This window comes from Odocoileus virginianus, chromosome 31, assembly GCF_023699985.2.
Source record: "Odocoileus virginianus isolate 20LAN1187 ecotype Illinois chromosome 31, Ovbor_1.2, whole genome shotgun sequence".
Taxonomy (NCBI): Eukaryota; Metazoa; Chordata; class Mammalia; order Artiodactyla; family Cervidae; genus Odocoileus; species Odocoileus virginianus.
In genome coordinates this window covers 8,717,145-8,734,391 of record NC_069704.1, presented here as the reverse complement: position 1 = coordinate 8,734,391, position 17,247 = coordinate 8,717,145, and the positions used below count along the sequence as shown (strand labels likewise).

General features: G+C 53.0%; 1 protein-coding gene across 2 annotated transcripts in view; it reads right to left on the bottom strand.

Moving 5' to 3' along the window:
* The window catches only part of WHRN (whirlin), an 86,208-nt gene that overhangs the window by 49,680 nt on the left and 19,281 nt on the right, over positions 1 to 17,247 (bottom strand). For both annotated transcript variants that reach the window (XM_070459235.1, XM_070459236.1), the window contains exons 2-3: positions 9,395 to 9,613; positions 1,785 to 1,910 (exon numbers count right to left, since the gene is read on the bottom strand). In XM_070459235.1, coding sequence (XP_070315336.1) covers positions 1,785 to 1,910; positions 9,395 to 9,613 — 345 coding nt within the window. The remainder of the gene's footprint in view (positions 1 to 1,784; positions 1,911 to 9,394; positions 9,614 to 17,247) is intronic.

Sequence of the window (17,247 nt, the reverse complement as noted above, 5' to 3'; positions counted from 1 at the left end):
TTCCCACCCCTCTAGGTCATCACGAAGCAGCAAGCTGAGTTTCCTACACTATAAGGCAGCTTCCCACTAGCCACCTATTTTATACATCAGTTCAATTTAGTCTTCTCCAACACATAGTTCAAAAGCATCCATTCTTCAGTGCTCAGCTTTCTTTATAGTCCAACTCTCACATCCATACATGACGACTGGAAAAACCATAGCTTTGACTAAACGGACCTTTGTCGGCAGAGTAATGTCTCTGCTTTTTAGGTATGCTTTCGTATATATGTCAATGCTGCTCTAAATCCATTCCTGGGGCTACACCTTTATAACCTAATCACGTTCCAAAGACTTCACCTCCTAGTATCATCACTTTGGGAGTTAGAGTTTCAAGGGATGAATTTGGGAGGAACACATTGAGTCCACAACACAGACACACAATAATTTTAACCCTTATCATTAATGTCATTGAGTGTATTCCTCATTTTTTTCTGAGAAAGAGATGCTGTACATTATCATGATCTAGGAAAGGGAAGGGAAACAGTGAGGTGGAGGCATTCTCCAAGGTAACAAGGCTACGACAACAAAAGCAGCAAAGCTGGGATCCGGACTCCAGACCCAGAGCTTGTCTCATCATGTGTTTCCTAAGCAAATCCCGAGCCACGTCAGGCGGAGGGGGCAGGGGCAGTCTTCTGACCACCACTCTGATCCGCCCTGACCCTTCTTCTCATCCACATGGAGAACCAGCTTCCCCAGGTCAGGAGGCACTCACGCTCTTTGTGACGAAGACACAGTCTCATCTCCTGCCTTCTTCCCCAGCCTCACACGTGGCTGGTCATCCATCCGGTCACACATGGTCAAACCACGTGGCTCCTTCAATCAGAAAGCCCCTTCACTCATAGCCTCTTGTCCACTGGACTTGGCTCAAATGCCACCTGCACCCAGGGTCACTGCTGCCACAGCACCTCTGGCCACAGGATTTAGCCACAGCATGCTGCTATTTATCTAAGGGATCTGTGTCTGGGGTCCAGTGTAACACAGTCTCTGCCTTACCCACTGGACCCCCTCCAAAGCCCGGGGGCAGTTCCTGGCCCTCCCCAGCGGAGGATACAGTGTAGCAGTTAAGTCCATGGACTTAGGAGCTAAGGCTGCTGGGCTCAAACCCTGCTCTGCACGCCATCGGCTGCGTGACCTTGGACAAGTCTGTTTAACCTCTATAGCCTCAGTTTCCCCACTGGCAAGGTGGGTAAGAACATCCCACCTCACAGGGCAGGATAAGGTTCAGGGAGATGACATGTGTGACATCAAGGACGAATGCCAGGCACTCAGCTGGCCCTCTTCAAAATGAGAGCTAATTGCTGGTTGCCCTGGATCAAATGCCAGGCCTGAAGCTGCCCCATGCAGCCCCATCCCAGCCCACAGCCGCCTTTCTCCTGTCCTCTCCAGGTGCCACAATAAGCCCGGAAGTCAGGGCCATCGCCGGCCATCAGCGGTGTTTGCAAAACAGCAGCCTGGAAGAGCTCAGGCTGGCCCGCTGCCTGCAGCGTGCGGGAGGCTGCCCTGTGAGAGGACCGCTAGGAGACCTCGGGGCGTGGGAGTAGGAGGGGGTGAGGTGTCCTGAGCTGCGAGCTGTGAAGGAGAGTCGTGGAGCCAGGGACAAGTCCTTAAGGCGGGGTGCTGACCGCTCTGCTGGACGTCCCATTGCCATCAGCTGCCCAGAGTTCCACATGCGGGAACCTTCCCTCCCTCTCCCCGACCTGCAGCCCGGCGCCCCATCCCTCTCCCTGGAGTCAGGGGTCTCTCACCTTGAGCCCGCTGCTTTCTGCTTCGGAGCCCGGGTCCACGCCGGTGACGTAAATGCCCAGGCCGTACTCCGCTCCCCCGCGGATGGTGAGGCCCAGGGACCGGCCGTCCCCCAGCAGCAGGTTCACCTGCAGGAGGGAGAGGAGACCGCGTCGGGGGCCTGGAGGGCAGCGGGCACTTCGGGGGGCGGGGGCGGCGGCCCGCAGAGCCCCCTCCCGTATCTGAAGGGCTTGCAAGGCGCCCTGGAACGTTCTGGTTTCCGCCCAGCTCTCCCCTGACTCACTGAGTGACGCGGGGAAGTCGCTCCCCTTCCGGGTCACAGGTGCAAGTGCAGTGAAGGGAAGGCCCTGAGGAAATGACCTCTAGGGACCCCCTGGTATTGGCACCCCAGGTTTCCTCACACCATGGGGCCCACGGACTCTCTCGGCCCCCGCTGGCCGCCCTTGACTTCACACCCTTCAGTCAAGGAGTGCGTGTCAGGCCCAAGGCCTCCAACCAGCTCCCACACCTCCCGTCCTCTGATCCGAGGATCCAGGCTGAGTCCAGGGTCGGGGCCCACCCCTGCCCCCCCCGGGGCCCCCGCCTCCCAGGGGCCTGGTCTCCTGCCTCCCTGGGGGTATCCTGCTCTGCCATGCATGGTGTCACTTCAGCAGCCCTTCATTTCACAAACACGGGGACTGCCCACCAAGGGCAGACCCAGCGCCAGGCCAGGGACGTGGAGATGACCCAGACGCGGGTCTGCCCCCCAGGGCGCCAAGTCCTGAGGGGCAGAGAGACCAGTAAACACACCTTCACGGAGCCGTGCGGTCAGAGCCGGATGGGGTGAGCTGGGGTCCATGTGGGTGCAGAGAAGGAGCAATGGCCCTGCCTGCAGATGGGGGGTGGGGGATGGAGGGGAGCTTCCTGGAGAAGTGACATCCTTCACGGAGAGCCGGGGAAGGGACGCATGGTGGCTGAAGCAGGGAGCGCTGGGGGTGGTGGGGGAGGCCGAGGCGGGTGCGGCAAGAGGCTGGCGCGGCAAGAGGCTGGTGCAGAAGCCTCAGCATCCGTGAAGGAGCCTGCAGGAGCACGCAGGTTAGGCGTGCTCGGCCACTTACAAAAAGAAGTGGCCGAACAGTTGAGAGTGCTAGTTGCTCAGTCATGTCTGACTCTTTGCAACCCCATGGACTATAGCCCGCCAGGCTCCGCTGTCCGTGGGATGCTCCAGGCAGGAATATTGGAGTGGGTTGCTATTCCCTTCTCCAGGGGATCTTCCTGACCCAGGGATGGAACCCAGGTCTCCCGCATTGCAGGCAGATTCTTTACTGTTTGAGCCACAAGAGAAGCAGAACAGCTGAAAACCTACCCCCCAAAGTGACAGAAAACACCCCGACACAAGTTAAGAGCCAGCGGCATGTAAGGGAGCCAAAGAGAGCACCGTGTGACTGCCTGCAGGAGAGGGAGCGGTGGAGGGCGCGGCAGGCAGCGTGGAGGGCAAATGTCACCGAGTCAGTGAGGGAAGCCATTCAACTAGCTACCTCTTTCCGAAAAGTCGTTCATCTGACTGTTATCAGGGGCTCTGCACCAGCCCATCAGGCATCCCTTACATCTATTATCTCACTTCATTCTTCAATCCACCCCTCTGGAGATCAGGGGGGAAGTAACTTGCCCAGGGTCACATAGCCAGTCCCCTACTGGTCGGCAGGGAGGAGCTGGAGAAGACAGATTCAAGTCCAAACTGACCACGAAGATTGTGGGGGGAGAGAGCAGAAAGGAACCCGGGAGCACACAGATGGCTGTGCTCCCCCTTTGAATACTAAAGCTGAAAACTAACCCCACGGCTTGCCAGTCACTTCCCCACAAATCCTTTACATGGGAATAAAACGGAGTCTTCATCACAGGACTGTAATAACAGGCCTATCCACAGCAGGGTATCTGCTTCGATCACCTGCTGGCGACTCCACCAGCGCTTGGCAGGAAACAAGAGCTCATCTATGCAAAGGCACTAAGCTGTGAGAGGCAGCCTGGAGCAGTGAACAGAAGACCGTGCCGGCTAATAATAATAAGATAAAAATAATAACCCATTAAACCAACTGGTTACTAAACGCACTGCGTCTTTCCTCAAGCCCTACTCAACCTTTCACATGCCTTACCTCGTTTAGTTCTCTCCCCTTCTGTGGTTTCTCTTATTATCCCCGGTTCCCAGATAAGGAAACTGAGGCTGGAGAGGTGAAACAGCCTGGCCAAGATCAAAGAGCTGGCAGCACCCAGCCGTTTAACCAGCTCACCACACTGCCTCCCAGAGGACTGGGTTCACATCCTGGTTCTGCCCTTTACTCCTGGGCAACTCTGGGGCAAGGCCCATTGCTTTTCTGATCGTCAGTTTCTCCATCAATGAAATGAGAACCACACAGTCTACTGCCAACCTTCTTCCCGCCCTCCCTTAGAGCCCCAAGGAAGCAATGTGAACAGCTCCGGGAGATGACGTTCATAAATATTTGGGGGCAAAAAAAGATAGGAAAGGTGCCGAGCACGTGGGCAGTGATGGATAACTTATGGTTGCCGCTGCCGTGAACTACTGTGTCCCAGGCACCATCCCCTGTGCACATAATTTATTGATTCCTGAAACAGCCCCATGTGGCTCCTGTGATCACCCCCAAATCATGGTTAGGGAAGCTTAAGTGACTCACCCAAGGTCACACAGTCAGGGAGTTCTGAAACCAGGGGTGATACTGTGATTTATATTAAGAAATATATATTTTTGTCTTTGTCCTCCTTCCTGGCAATAAGCTCCGGAAACTTTGTAGATTCCTAAGTGATAAGACCACTAGGAGCATCTTTTGTTCTAGTAAGGGGGCTCTGACTGGGCGCCTGGAAGGCGTCTGCTCACCAGAAAGACTTAGCCATGATCAGAAGCTTGGAATTTTCAACACCACCCCCATCTGCTTCAGTTACCTGCTGGAACCTCCACCTTCCCCACTCTCCAGAGATGGAAGAAGGGGCTGGAAATGGAGTTAATAACTGGTCATGCCTATATGATGAAGGCTCCATAAAAATCCCAATTGTGTGGGTTCAGAGGGCTTCTGGCTCTTGGAGAAGGCAATGGCACCCCACTCCAGTACTCTTGCTTAGAAAATCCCACGGACAGAGGAGCCTGGTAGGCTGCAGTCCATGGGGTCGCTAAGAGTCAGACACAACTGAGTGACTTCACTTTCACTTTTCACTTTGATGCATTGGAGAAGGAAATGGCAACCCACTCCAGTGTTCTTGCCTGGAGAATCCCAGGAACTGGGGGGCCTGGTGGGCTGCCATCTATGGGGTCGCACAGAGTCGGACACAACTGAAGCGACTTAGCAGCAGCAGCAGAGAGCTTCCGGCTCAGTGAACAGGTGGAGGTATGGGGAGTGTGGTACATCCGGAGGGGGCGTGGAAGCTCTGAGCCCCTCCCACATACCCTGTCCTATGCATCCCTTCTGTCTGGACGTTCATCTTTATCCTTTATCATGTCCTTTATGATAAACTGGTAAACAGTATGTAAACTATCTACAGGAGTTCCATGAATCATTTTAGCAAATTAATCAAAGCTGTGATAGGGTCACAGAAACCTCTGAGTTATGCCAATTGGTCAGAAGCACGGGTGACAAAATAAACTTGCAGCTGGCATCTGGAGTGGGGCACTGGGGGAGCTGTTCCATCGGACTGAGTCTTTAACCTGTGCGACTGGACACTGTCTCCAGGAGGAGCGTGTCAGAATTGAGTTAAATTAAAAGACACCCAGCTGGTGTTCCAGAGAATCACTTGGAAAAAACCTGCACACATCTGGTGTCAGAGCACCGTGAGTGCGACGGTAGAGGAGAACTGTAGGTTTTCCTTGTACGGACTTCAGACCCAGTCCTCCTCACCTTCCACTCCCAGCTGATTCCCAGCATGAGCCAAAGGGGCAGGTCCCACTGTGTCCGTGCAGTTGCTGAAGGCATGAGCTCGGGGGAGGCAACAGAGGACCTGCCTGCTCAGCCCAGACTGGGGCCGTGGCTCTGAGAAACCACGGAGCCTTGCCCACTTGCCCATGGACCAGTGACCCTGGTGGGGGTGGGCAGTAGGGGACCTTTGAATCCCGCATTTTAAAAGTCATTCATGCAGTAAGTACGTACCAAGCATGTACACTGTGCCGGGCACTGTGAGTACACCAAAGCTCAGAGCCAGTGGTGGGGAGAGGAGGCCCTACCATTGCCTCCATTTTATAGAAGAGGAAGTTAAGGCCCAGAGAGGTTGTGTAACTTATCCAAGGTCACACAGCTGGCAAATGGTGGGGTCAGGATGTGAAGCCAGGCAGTCTGGATCTAGTGTCTTATTCTCCCTATCATGCTGACATGATCCCATCTAACCCCCACAACAGGTCTGTCCTACTTTTTTTTAATAGAGACTACATCTGTACTATAGAGACTGGGGATCAGCACAGAATGGAAAGCGGGAATGATGAACAACTCGGCACCCTCTTCATTTCTGAGCATGTGACCGTGACTTGAGAATAGACAGGCCTGATTCTTGGAGGAGTTACATGTGTTCTTCCCTTCTGTTCCTTCCCGCAGCCTCTGGGATAGTTCTCACACTTCAGTGTAGAGAAGATCCTTACTAGCAAGGGCTGCAAAATCAGAACTAGCTTCGGTGAACAGCTGAGGGGCTTTCAAGGATAATATCACTACCGGTGATTTTTACATCACTATTGCCCTGAGAACTATTGGCCCCACTAGGGTTGAGATTAGGGTTTTTGAAGTTTGGCATGGGAAGTCCAGAATCTGTGGTGGCTATTTGAAATACTGGGATGAGACCAGGCCGCTGGAGAGAAGAGAATCAGGCCAGGGAGCCAAAAGTGACGGCTCCAGAGACATTTCCCCATGTCCGTCCTCAGTGGGAAATCAGGGGCTCCGTGCTGTATCAGCAGGAGGAGGAATGGGGCAATGGAGAAGCTTTCCTGGTGTGGGTCAGGGCATTTCCTGCCTCCTGAGTTATATGTGTCCCCCCTGGAGCCTGACTGTCTCAGCTTCTGCCTTCTGCATACATGCGTTTGTGCATGCTCAGTCACTGCAGTCGTGTTCGACTCTTTGCAACCCTGTGGACTATAGCCTGCCAGGCTCCTCTTCTCCCGAGAATACTGGAGTAGGTTGCCATTTCCTCCTCCAGGGGATCTTCCTGACCCAGGGATCAAACCCACGGCTCCTGCATCTCCTGCACTGGCCACTAGTGCCACCTGGGAAGCCCTTCCACCTTCTACATTCCTGTATAAGTTACTCCAAAATTCCCACAGGGCACCCTACATCCTCCCAACCTTCCCACCCATTCAATTCCAGTGCCAGAGTCCTTTGCTCTAAGCCTTGAAGGTGCCACATTTATTCCCACCTCAGGGCCTTTGCACATGCTGTCCTATCCGCCTGGCATTTTCAGCACTCTGATACACCGCAGCTCCATCTTCCTCTCGGTCTCAGCTCAGAGGTCATCTCCTCCGAGGGACCCTCCCAGCCCACCTCATCTGAAGCAGGGCTCCCTCCCCATCACTCTCCATCACGTTTCCTGATTTTATTTCCTTCCATCAAACCTCACCGTCTTAATTATCTTGTTCAAATATGCCCATTTCTGGACTATCGTCTCATTCCTCCTGTGACCTCCAAACTCACCAGTAGCTTCCCCAGAGCGGGACTTCATGTCTCCTATCCATTTCTCCATTCTCACCTCCCATAACAGCACCAGGTATACCAGAGGTGCTCGTTAAGCATAGGCTGACTCACTCGGTGGATCCTGGTTGCCACGGCACCTGAGTCTTGGATTTTGCGTCTCCAAAATGTTGATAACGACACCTACCCATAGAGCAACCACAAGGATTCTGGAAGATGCTGTAAGCACAAACTAGCACACGGCGAGCTCTTCCCTGATCATAATTACTACTCCAAGTTCATGCCCTCCAGAGGGAAGGCTTGAGGAAAAGATACAACAAGTTCTCTGCCCAGCCCTGGAAGGCTGGCCTTGAAAATGACTCAATGCCACAGGCTGTGCCACTTTCTCGAGATGGCCAGAGAACAACAGCGCCTGGCGGGGAGGCAGGCATAAGCCCCTTTCTGCAGCCAACCAGCCCTGGCCCCCTTGAAGAGGCCCACGCAGGTGTGGTGGTTCACACTAGCTGGCTACCCCGCTGCCTCTCTGCCGCTCCAGCACACTGATATTTGAGCAAAGAACACAAAACACATTAAATAAATGTTATGGTCTTATTGACAGGAAAGGAGAGCTAAGAGTCTCCAGAGGGAAGGCGCTTGGCTCAGAGCCCCAAGCTGTGTCAAGGTCTTAAAACCTCAGAGAGCTGCTTACAGGAAGGACTGTTTTGGTCCCAGGAGCAATGAAAGGGTGCAATGCAAACAGCACCCAGAGTGAGCATTAAAATATCAGGGGGACCATCTCTCAGTCCTTTCTCCATTTTATTCAAGGAACAGTCACGGTCTTGGGGAAGGAAGGTTCTGTAGGGGGCATCTCTTGAGGCCCCCACCCTCTTCTTCAGGTTACAGCATCCCATGGTGCTTTGGGCTACAACCCTGCCCCCACCAGCCACAGCACTGGTGTTTCTGTCAATCAAAGGTCCCTGCCAGCCAACCAGGTGCTCCCTCCCCATACACAAATCTTGAGGGAAAGGATGCAGAGAACGGAAACCGTGGGGACCCCTTTCTTCCTGGAGGCTGTGTCCTGAGTGCCTCAGCTTCAGTTCTGGGCCTGCCCACACACTGCCAGTCAATTCTGACTTTGTGGAAGCTGACCAGGACCAGTTTCCGTTCCTTACAGCCCCAAACCCACACTGCAAAAGGTGCCCCGTGCGGCTTGCAGTCCTGGCAGCTGCACGTGGCCGTGCGCCTGGATCCGGGCCACTGAGGAGTTAAATCATCGCGAGTGTGAATCATCTGAGCGTCCTCTCTTCCTCTGTCCACTCTCGGGGCTACATGTAGACTAGGCTTCAACCACGGGGGGCAATACCACAGAGGATGGCAGAGGGAGAACGGAGCTGCCCCCCAAGCCTAGAGGGTCCCCTCTACTCTGCCATGGAGAACTGATGCTTTCGAACTGTGTTGCGGGAGTCTTGAGAGTCCCTTGGACTGCAGGGAGATCAAACCAGTCAACCCTAAGGAAATCAACCCTGAATATACATTGGAGGGACTGATGCTGAAGCTGAAACTCCAATACTCTGACCATCTGATGCAAACAGCTGACTCATTAGAAAAGCCCCTGATGCTGGGAAAGACTGAAGGCAGGAGGAGAAGGGCGCAACAGAGGATGAGATGGTGGATGGCATCGCTGACTCAATGGACATGAATTTGAGCAAACTCCGGGAGATATTGAAGGACAGGGGAAACCTGGCGTGATGCAGCCCATGGAGTCACAAAGATTTGGACACGACTGAGCAACTGAACAATAACAGCGAGGGGATTGAAGGAGATGAAGACCAGGAGTCCCTACAGAACCAAGGCCTTTCTTCCGGCTCTAACCCTGTTCTGGGTTTGGCAAGGAGAATGGCATCTCAGTGGCCGGCTCCCCCAGCCGCCTCCCACCAGGCCTCCACCTCCAGGAGGCCCTGAGAGGCCAAGGCCAGGAGGCTCACCTTTTTCTCATCCCCGCCTTGCAGGAGGTGTAGGGTGCTCCTCCTGTCACCCTCATGCTGCCGCAGGGCGCTGCCGTGGGGCTGGGGCAGGCCTGAGGGCGGCGAGATGCTGCGGCCCTGGGGGTCCACCCAGGTGTAGATGTGGTTGGTGACGTAGCCGCCGGGGATGCGCCCCGCTGAGTACACGGAGAGCACCAGCTTCTTGGAGCCCTTGAGAGCCTAGAGAGAGAGAGAGAGACATGTAAGCAGGAAAGGGGATGGTGAGGGATTATCCAGAACGTGCTTCCTCCTGGGACCCTGCCCACGGAGGAGGCAGCCCGCCCCCATGTCTCTTCCCTTCACCAGCCCTCAGTTTTGTCCCATGGAAACAAGGGCATCTGTCCCACCCCACCCCAGCCCTCACCTTGAAGTGGTCCAAACACAGGAAATAGGACCTCTCAGCATATCTATGCTGAAGAGTTAATAGAGCAGGCCTACAACTGCATCCTTATGAAGACCTGCTGGGCTGACCTCTGGGAACGTGGAATCTGCATGTTCCCACCATTCCTGACTTGATGTGGGAGGCTCACTGTGCCGGGATTATTTGTACAAACAACGTAGCAGTCTGGAATATGGGCACAGGCAGAGAGGCCTACATGACCAGCCCCCTGGTGTGAGTCTCTAAAGTGCGTCCCTGGAAGACATTTCACATGTGGTCACGACTCAGCCCTGGCAGAATCAAGCCCACCCTGTGTGGCCGCACGGGGAGGGGATGCAGGAGTGTGTGCCTGGATCCCTGCGGTCTCAGCCCCGTGTGCTGTTCTCCATGCTCACTGTGCGGGGCACCCTCTTGCTGCAGCAAATCTTAGCCATGAGCACAACCGTATGCTGAGCTCGTGAGCCCTTACGGAAACTGGGGAAGATCTCGACGACCCCAATAGAAGGTTAAGAGATAAAAATACAATAATAATGGCCATCACTTTATGGCAAATAGAAGGGGGAAAAAAATGGAAACAGTGGCAGATTTTATTTTCTTGGGCTTCAAAATCACTGTGGATGGTAACTGCAGCCATGAAATTAAAAGACACTTGCTCTTTGGAAGAAAAGCTATGACAAACCTAGACAGCATATTCAAAAGCAGAGATATCACTTTGCTGACAAAGGTGCATATAGTCAGAGTTACGGTTTTTCCAATAGTCATGTATGGATGAGAGAGTTGGACCATAAAGAAGGCTGAATGCTGAAGAATTGATGCTTTCAAACTGTGCTACTGGAGAAGACTCTTGAGAGTCTTGGCCAGCAAGGAGATCCAAGCAATCAATCCTAAAGGAAATCAACTTTGAAGATTCATTGGAAGGACTGATGCTGAAGCTGAAGCTCCAATGCTCTGGCCACCTGATGTGAAGAGCTGACTCATTAGAAAAGACCCTGATGCTGGGAAAGATTGAGGGCAGGAGGAGAAGGGGACGACAGAGGACGAGATGGTTGGATGGCATCACCGACTCAGTGGACATGAGTTTGAGCAAGCTCCGGGAGACAGTGAATGACGGGGAAGCCTGGCGCGCTGGAGTCCATGGGGTTTCAAGGAGTCGCACATGACTTAGTGATTGAACAACAGCAGTAATGGTAGCTTAACAATGATAAAAAGGCCTGTATGTATGAGACACTCTGCTGCGTACCTGATGTGCTTCATCTCCTGAAATCCTTATGGAATCCAATCTTGCTGAGGAGGGATTCCACAACTTAGCTGAAGAAAATGAGGGGAAATGACCTGCCCACACAGCTAGTAAGGGGTTCCTTCCACATAGCAACTAATGTTGAGTGTAGATACCACCTTGATTTGACACTTCCTAGTCCGGGGATGGAAGGACCACAGGGAGAAGTAAACCCAAACTCGGCCCCCTGGGAGCAGCCATACTGCTTTCCCATGATGCACCTGTACTGACATGAAGCCCTTTATTCTGGGAGATGGTCCATCAGCACTGGGATTAACAAGCAAACACACCCCAGAACCCGGGATTTCATATCAATGATAGTACCTACACATGGGTAAGTTCACGCTGCTGTTAAAATCACACTTACAGTCATTACAAAGCATTTTAATGTGATAGATTTAACAATCATTACAAAGCATTTTAATGTGATAGATTTTAATGTTAAGTGGGGTCAGAGGATATAAATCCTGTCTCACAGTGTGATCTCAGTTATGTTAAGAGAAAAATTACACAGGGGAAGAAAATTGAAACTGAGGAGTAATGTGCCAAGATGCCAGCGTCCTTCTCTCTGGGTAGCAGGATTATGGGTGGTTATTATTTTATTCTTCCTGTTTTTCTATATTTTCCAAATGTTCCAGAAGGAAGGTATAGTGCTCTCAATATCAGAAAATAGCAATATGCATAAAAGGGAGGGTGGCACTTAACTCTCTGGACCTGCATAGCACTGTGTTCTGCTGACCCCCAGTCCTCTCCACGGACGAAAGGGGTCAAGGGCGGGGCTTTCAGAGACAGTGGAGAGCCCTGTTGGGCAGAGTTTCCGGACAAGGACACTGGACCACAGGCCTGGACACGCTGACACCTGAACGTCCTCCAGAGGAAGAAGGTCGGGCTGGGAGGGCCCCTCGACCCCACAGTTAAATGCCAGTCCCTGAGCAGAGGGATAACAAGCAGATGGCAGCTCTCCAAAATTCTGCTTGTGAAAAAGATTTCTGAGAAGATGAGCAAAGATTTACAGTGTTCTTTTCCCATTCCCCGGGACTCCCTTGACAGCACAATTGGGAAAATAAAACCTCTGTGAAGTTTAAGATGCAGGATGGAGGAAGCCGGAGGCCAAGCATGCTTCTGCTGCACTTTAGCACACAGCATCGCGGAAGCCACTCTGGCCTCTGAAGGGTCTTCCTGACCCCTCTGCCCCGTCCCTGGCCCCCTCCTCCATGGACGCGCTGCTGCAGTTCTGATGCTGCTTCGATGGGCTTGCCTCTCCTCTGCTTCCTCCCCGGGACAGATGGTGAGTCCGAGCCCTCACTCATTGCACAGGGGCTGACCGAGAGCCTACTGTGTGCGGCCTGGAGAGAGCAGTGTGAGCGTATCTTCAGGGCACCTGCGGCCTGGAGAGAGACAAGGCTTCGCTGGGCCCAGAGTGCGTGCCTGCCCGCGAAGCCGCTTCAGTCATGTCGGATTCTTTGTGACCCTGTGAACTGTAGCCCCCCAGGCTCTCCTGTCCATGGGATTCTCCAGGCAAGAATACTGGAGTGGGTTTCCATGCCCTCCTCCAAGGGATCTTCCTGACCCAGGGATCGAACTCACATCTCCTGCAACTCCCACGTTGCAGGCAGACTCTTTACCCGCTGAGCCACTGAGGAAGGCCAGGCCCAGAGTAGGTCCTCAGAAAAGCCTGCTTGCCCTGACTGGGTGAGAAAGCGGATTTTTGGCCTCCAAAGGAACCATAACATACACAAGCCTCACCCTGCAGCCACCTTCCTCATTGGATCTGGAAGACTGCGCTGGAATTTGGAACAGGGGAAGGCAAGTGGAAAGAATGGGACCCTGTGGATTTGGGCGGAAGTGGATTTAAGTCACCTCTGTCACCTGTGAGTCTGGGGTCACTGAGGCTGGCTGCTTCTGCTGTCAGAGCAGCACACATGGGGGGGCGAGGCGGTGGGGGGGCGCGGACAATGCCCACCCCTCAGAATCCTGTGGGGAACATGCAGCACGTAGGGGGTGGGCTTCTGCACACAGTGGGGGGTCAGCACGTGGCGGAGCCCACTCCCCTCTCCTAGTAGTGACTCCGCATTGAGAAGGCAAACCAGGTGTAGAAAAGCATTATCCAAGGAGTTGGGAAAAAAAAAAGAAGAAGGTGTCTGAGAGAATGAAAATCAACGCACAGTACCTGATTTGTATTCTGTATCACTGGCAATAGTGGCATTTTCTTGGTCAGTTCTATAAATAGGCAAGCAGCAACCTTGAGAATGGAGAGGAGGTTAATGCCTTTGATGAGAAGACGAGGGAAGGCTGGCGCCGGAGAGGGCCTGGCAGGTCACTGAGTCTCCCAGGCACCGCCGGTCCCCAGCACACTGCAGAAGGGGACCCTGGCAACCCGAGATGGGAAGGGACGCAGAAGGCGCAGCCCAGACACAAAACCAGCCCCGGGCAAGCGGCTTCCCCTGTGCACCTCGGTCTCCCCATCCCCAGCCTGCAGGACCAGAAAATCTCAAGGCCACTCAAGTCTAGACCATCCCAGAACCTCTGATATTGGCTCTTTAGGGGTAAATGTGGGCTTTCACTGGGTCTTGGAGAGCTTGAATATCATCATCCACTGCTGCCTTATTTTTCTGGCAAAACTCCAGAAAAACAGGATTCCTGAGACAGCACCTTCCACACCTAAACAGGCTCGGGGAACACGGTCCTGGTGCCGTGGGCCATTAGAACGCAGTGAGGGGCCTCCATCCATGGCGCTTTGACTAGGCTGTGTGTGTCATGCAGGGAAGGTGGGGAGGAGGGGAGGGTCTAGGAGTTCAGTTGCTGCTTTTTCCTGGCTGTCTTCTCTCTCTTTTTTTTTTTTAAACAAAAACAACCATTCACTTATTTTTAACAGGTGTCCCTGGCAGGAGGAGAAGGGGACAAGAGAGGATGAGATGGTTGGATGGCATCACTGATTTGATGGACATGAGTCTGAGCAAACTTCGGGAGTTGGCGAAGGACAGGGAAGCCTGGCATGCTGCAGTCCGTGGGGTGGCAAAGAGTTGGACACAACTGAGCAAATGAACTGACTGAATGGAAGGATTAATTCCTAAAGAGAGTTGGCTGGTGCTTTCTCGCCCTGAAAGCCCTTCCATCTGCCTGCCTCACTCACTCAGCACTGCCACCTTGATCCCTGAGGCTCAGGCCATCTGGAGGATGATGTGGTTCTCATTCCCGGTTAGGTGCCCAGGCCATTCATCTCACAGAACCAGTGGCCTCTCTCTCTGGCATGCCGCAGCAGCAAGCAGCCTTACACACCAAGGCAAACTAGAAAGGACTCTGGTTGTGAAACAGACACTCAGGCATATCTCCATTGTGTTCTGCTGGGTGGTCGAGGGCTATGCCTTCCTCTTGCTGGCCTCGCTTTTGCCAACTGGCAGTAAGCGGGTTCGCAGGTGGCACTAGTGGTAAAGAAACCATTGCTAATGCAGGAGTCATAAGAGACGCGGGTTCGATCCCTGGGGTGGGAAGATCCCCTGGAGGAGGGCATGGCCACCCACTCCAGTGTTCTTGCCTGGAGAACCCCATGGACAGAGGAGCCGGGCGGGCGACAGTCCATGCAGTCGCAAAGTGTCAGGCATGACTGAAGCAACTTGGCAGCAGCAGATGGGAATCCCTAATTGCTAAGGTCCTGCCCCAAGTCAAATTTCAACGTCCTCTGGTTCATTGCTGTATTTAGGAGAAATGAAATTGCTACCAGGTTGGTCCTTGAACTAGATCTTGAACCTCGGGGCTTGAAGGTTCCATGTTAGTTGGGAGGAACCAAAAGGGTTTAAGAAAACACGAGAAGGGCGGATGGAGCATCTCAGGTGTGGCATGCCAACTCCGCGCTGTCACGCAGCAGAGGGACCTTCCCAGGGACCCGACGGCTGGGGAGACAGCCTCCAATGGGACTGCGACCATGCGTCTCTGTTCTTCACAGGCTGCTGCCTATGTGTGGTACACCACACCCAAAAGCTACCTTAAAGCAGTGTACCAGTGCATGCTGGTGACTGTCAACCACACCCTTCTTCTCCTGCTGCAGCAACCCACAGAATCAGCCAGTCTCCTGAATCAAATGCTTATAAGCTGTGCCACTTCACACAAGGTACCCACCCTCTCTGTTCATCTGCTTCCCTCCTGGAAAATGAAGATCTCTTTTCTCCACTCTCTAGGTAGAAGAAGCCTATTAGCACAGTGCCTCGTACTTAAGAATTCAATGAGCTAAGGCTAAACAAATCCTATGAGATCTGGGGAAAGTCCACTGCAGGCAAGAGCCATCATCAGAGCCCCCTGCTCCCTGCTCGCTATCACGTGTTTACTGGTGAAGCTCCACCAGGGGATTTGCCAGCATGCCACCAGGTCACATCACAGAGGGATCTCGATCTGCCCAGGCAGATGGCACGGCTGAGATGCTACCCATCACCAGATGATGACGCAGGCAGCATGCTATGATTGCGGGAATGTAAATTATATGTGGATGTCTTCAAACTTAATAACTGGCTAGTTGGATTAATGCTCTCAGGAGGCAGATTTACTTCACTCAGCTCTTCAGGGCTGACTCTAACACCCCAAAATCACAGAGCAGGCGACAGAATTCTCTGCTTAGCAGAAGAGTGAGAAATAGACTGGAGATGGTTACAGGATGAAGGGTGGGGGGGTGGGGAGGAGTTGTGTTAACACAGCAGGTGCACGCATGCTCCCATGTTTAAAAACACGCACCAAAGTGCAAGCACAAGGTCACAGACCATCAGACTACTGTCTGGAGAGGCAGGTACGAAAGAAGCGTTCCGGAAAAGTCTTGAGTGAGGACACATAATGGTGAGTCATCCAGCTTATTTCAGGGCAAGGTCTTCTCTTCTGGGGAACAGATCACTCCGAACAGAAACTCAGGAGGGAGGGCTGGTCTAAGACCCAGGTTAGTGACGGGGAAGAGAGGGAAGGATCGTGCTGGCCTGCTCTTCCTGATTCCACCTTGCCTAGCTGGATTTGGGGTTCAGAGTCTCTGGGCCCCCATCCTGGCTCTGCTGTTGACTTTCTGTCTGACACACAGCAAATAACTTAACCTCTGTGCACTGTTCCTGCATTCAAAACGCCACCGTCTTAAGGGTGATCAAGGTAATATAAACTACCTATAAAAAAACAGAAATAAAAATAAACTACCTGTATAGTACACAGAGCAGCACGGCAGTAAAGAATCCGCCTGGTAGTGCAGGAGACACGGGTTCAATCCCTGGGTAGGGAAGATCCCCTGGAGGAGGAAATGGCAACCCACTCCAGTATTCCTGTCTGAGAAATCCCCCGGACAGAGGAGCCTGGCAGGCTATAGTCCATGGGGTTGCCAAGAGTGGGGCAGAACTGAGCGACTGAGGAACAACAATACAGTACGTGGCACAGAATAGGTACTAAAGGCATGTGAATCCCTTTCCTGGGTCTGCCAGCTCCTTCTCTACACAGAAGCCCTAGAAAACCCTAAAACTCTCATCTGCATGGACACAAATACCTGAGCAACTCTAGCCTCTCCCTCCCAACTTTCCTCCTCTTCAGAAACGTCCTCTCTTTGGATCAATACTTCCTCGTATCAGCCGTGCCTTTGACACTCAGCCCCTTTCTCACCACCTCCAGGAAGCCTTCCTAGACAGTGACTGACTTCCCTTTTCCGAGAGCAGCCGGCACACTGGTATGTTTTTGTAGCCATCTATACTATAGCTTCTGTATCACCTTCATACATTCTGTCTCTAAGACTGCAAGACAAGCTCCTTGAGGTACACTGCCTATTCTCTTTTCTTTATACCCTCTTCCTGCTCCTTCTCCTTCACTCACTACTCATTCATTCATTTCACTCATTTGCTCATTCATTCAAGATATCCACTGGGCTTTCAAGCGGCTAGGCAGCCCAAGGAATTTGTCAAAAAGAGGCCACAGAGAGAGCAGTGCTCTGGCCTGGGGCCCAGGCGCCCTGGGTCACCATCCCACGCTTGTTCATACTCATGTGAGCATCCATGTCTCAGACACGCGTGGAATTCAGGGAAGCAGAAGGGGTAGTGGTTTGGAGCCACAGCTCTGAAACAAGACTTCAGGGATTCCACTCCTGGCTCTGCCACTCACCACCGGCAACCCCAGGCAAGTTACTTAGCCAGCCTGTGTCCCAGTTTTCCC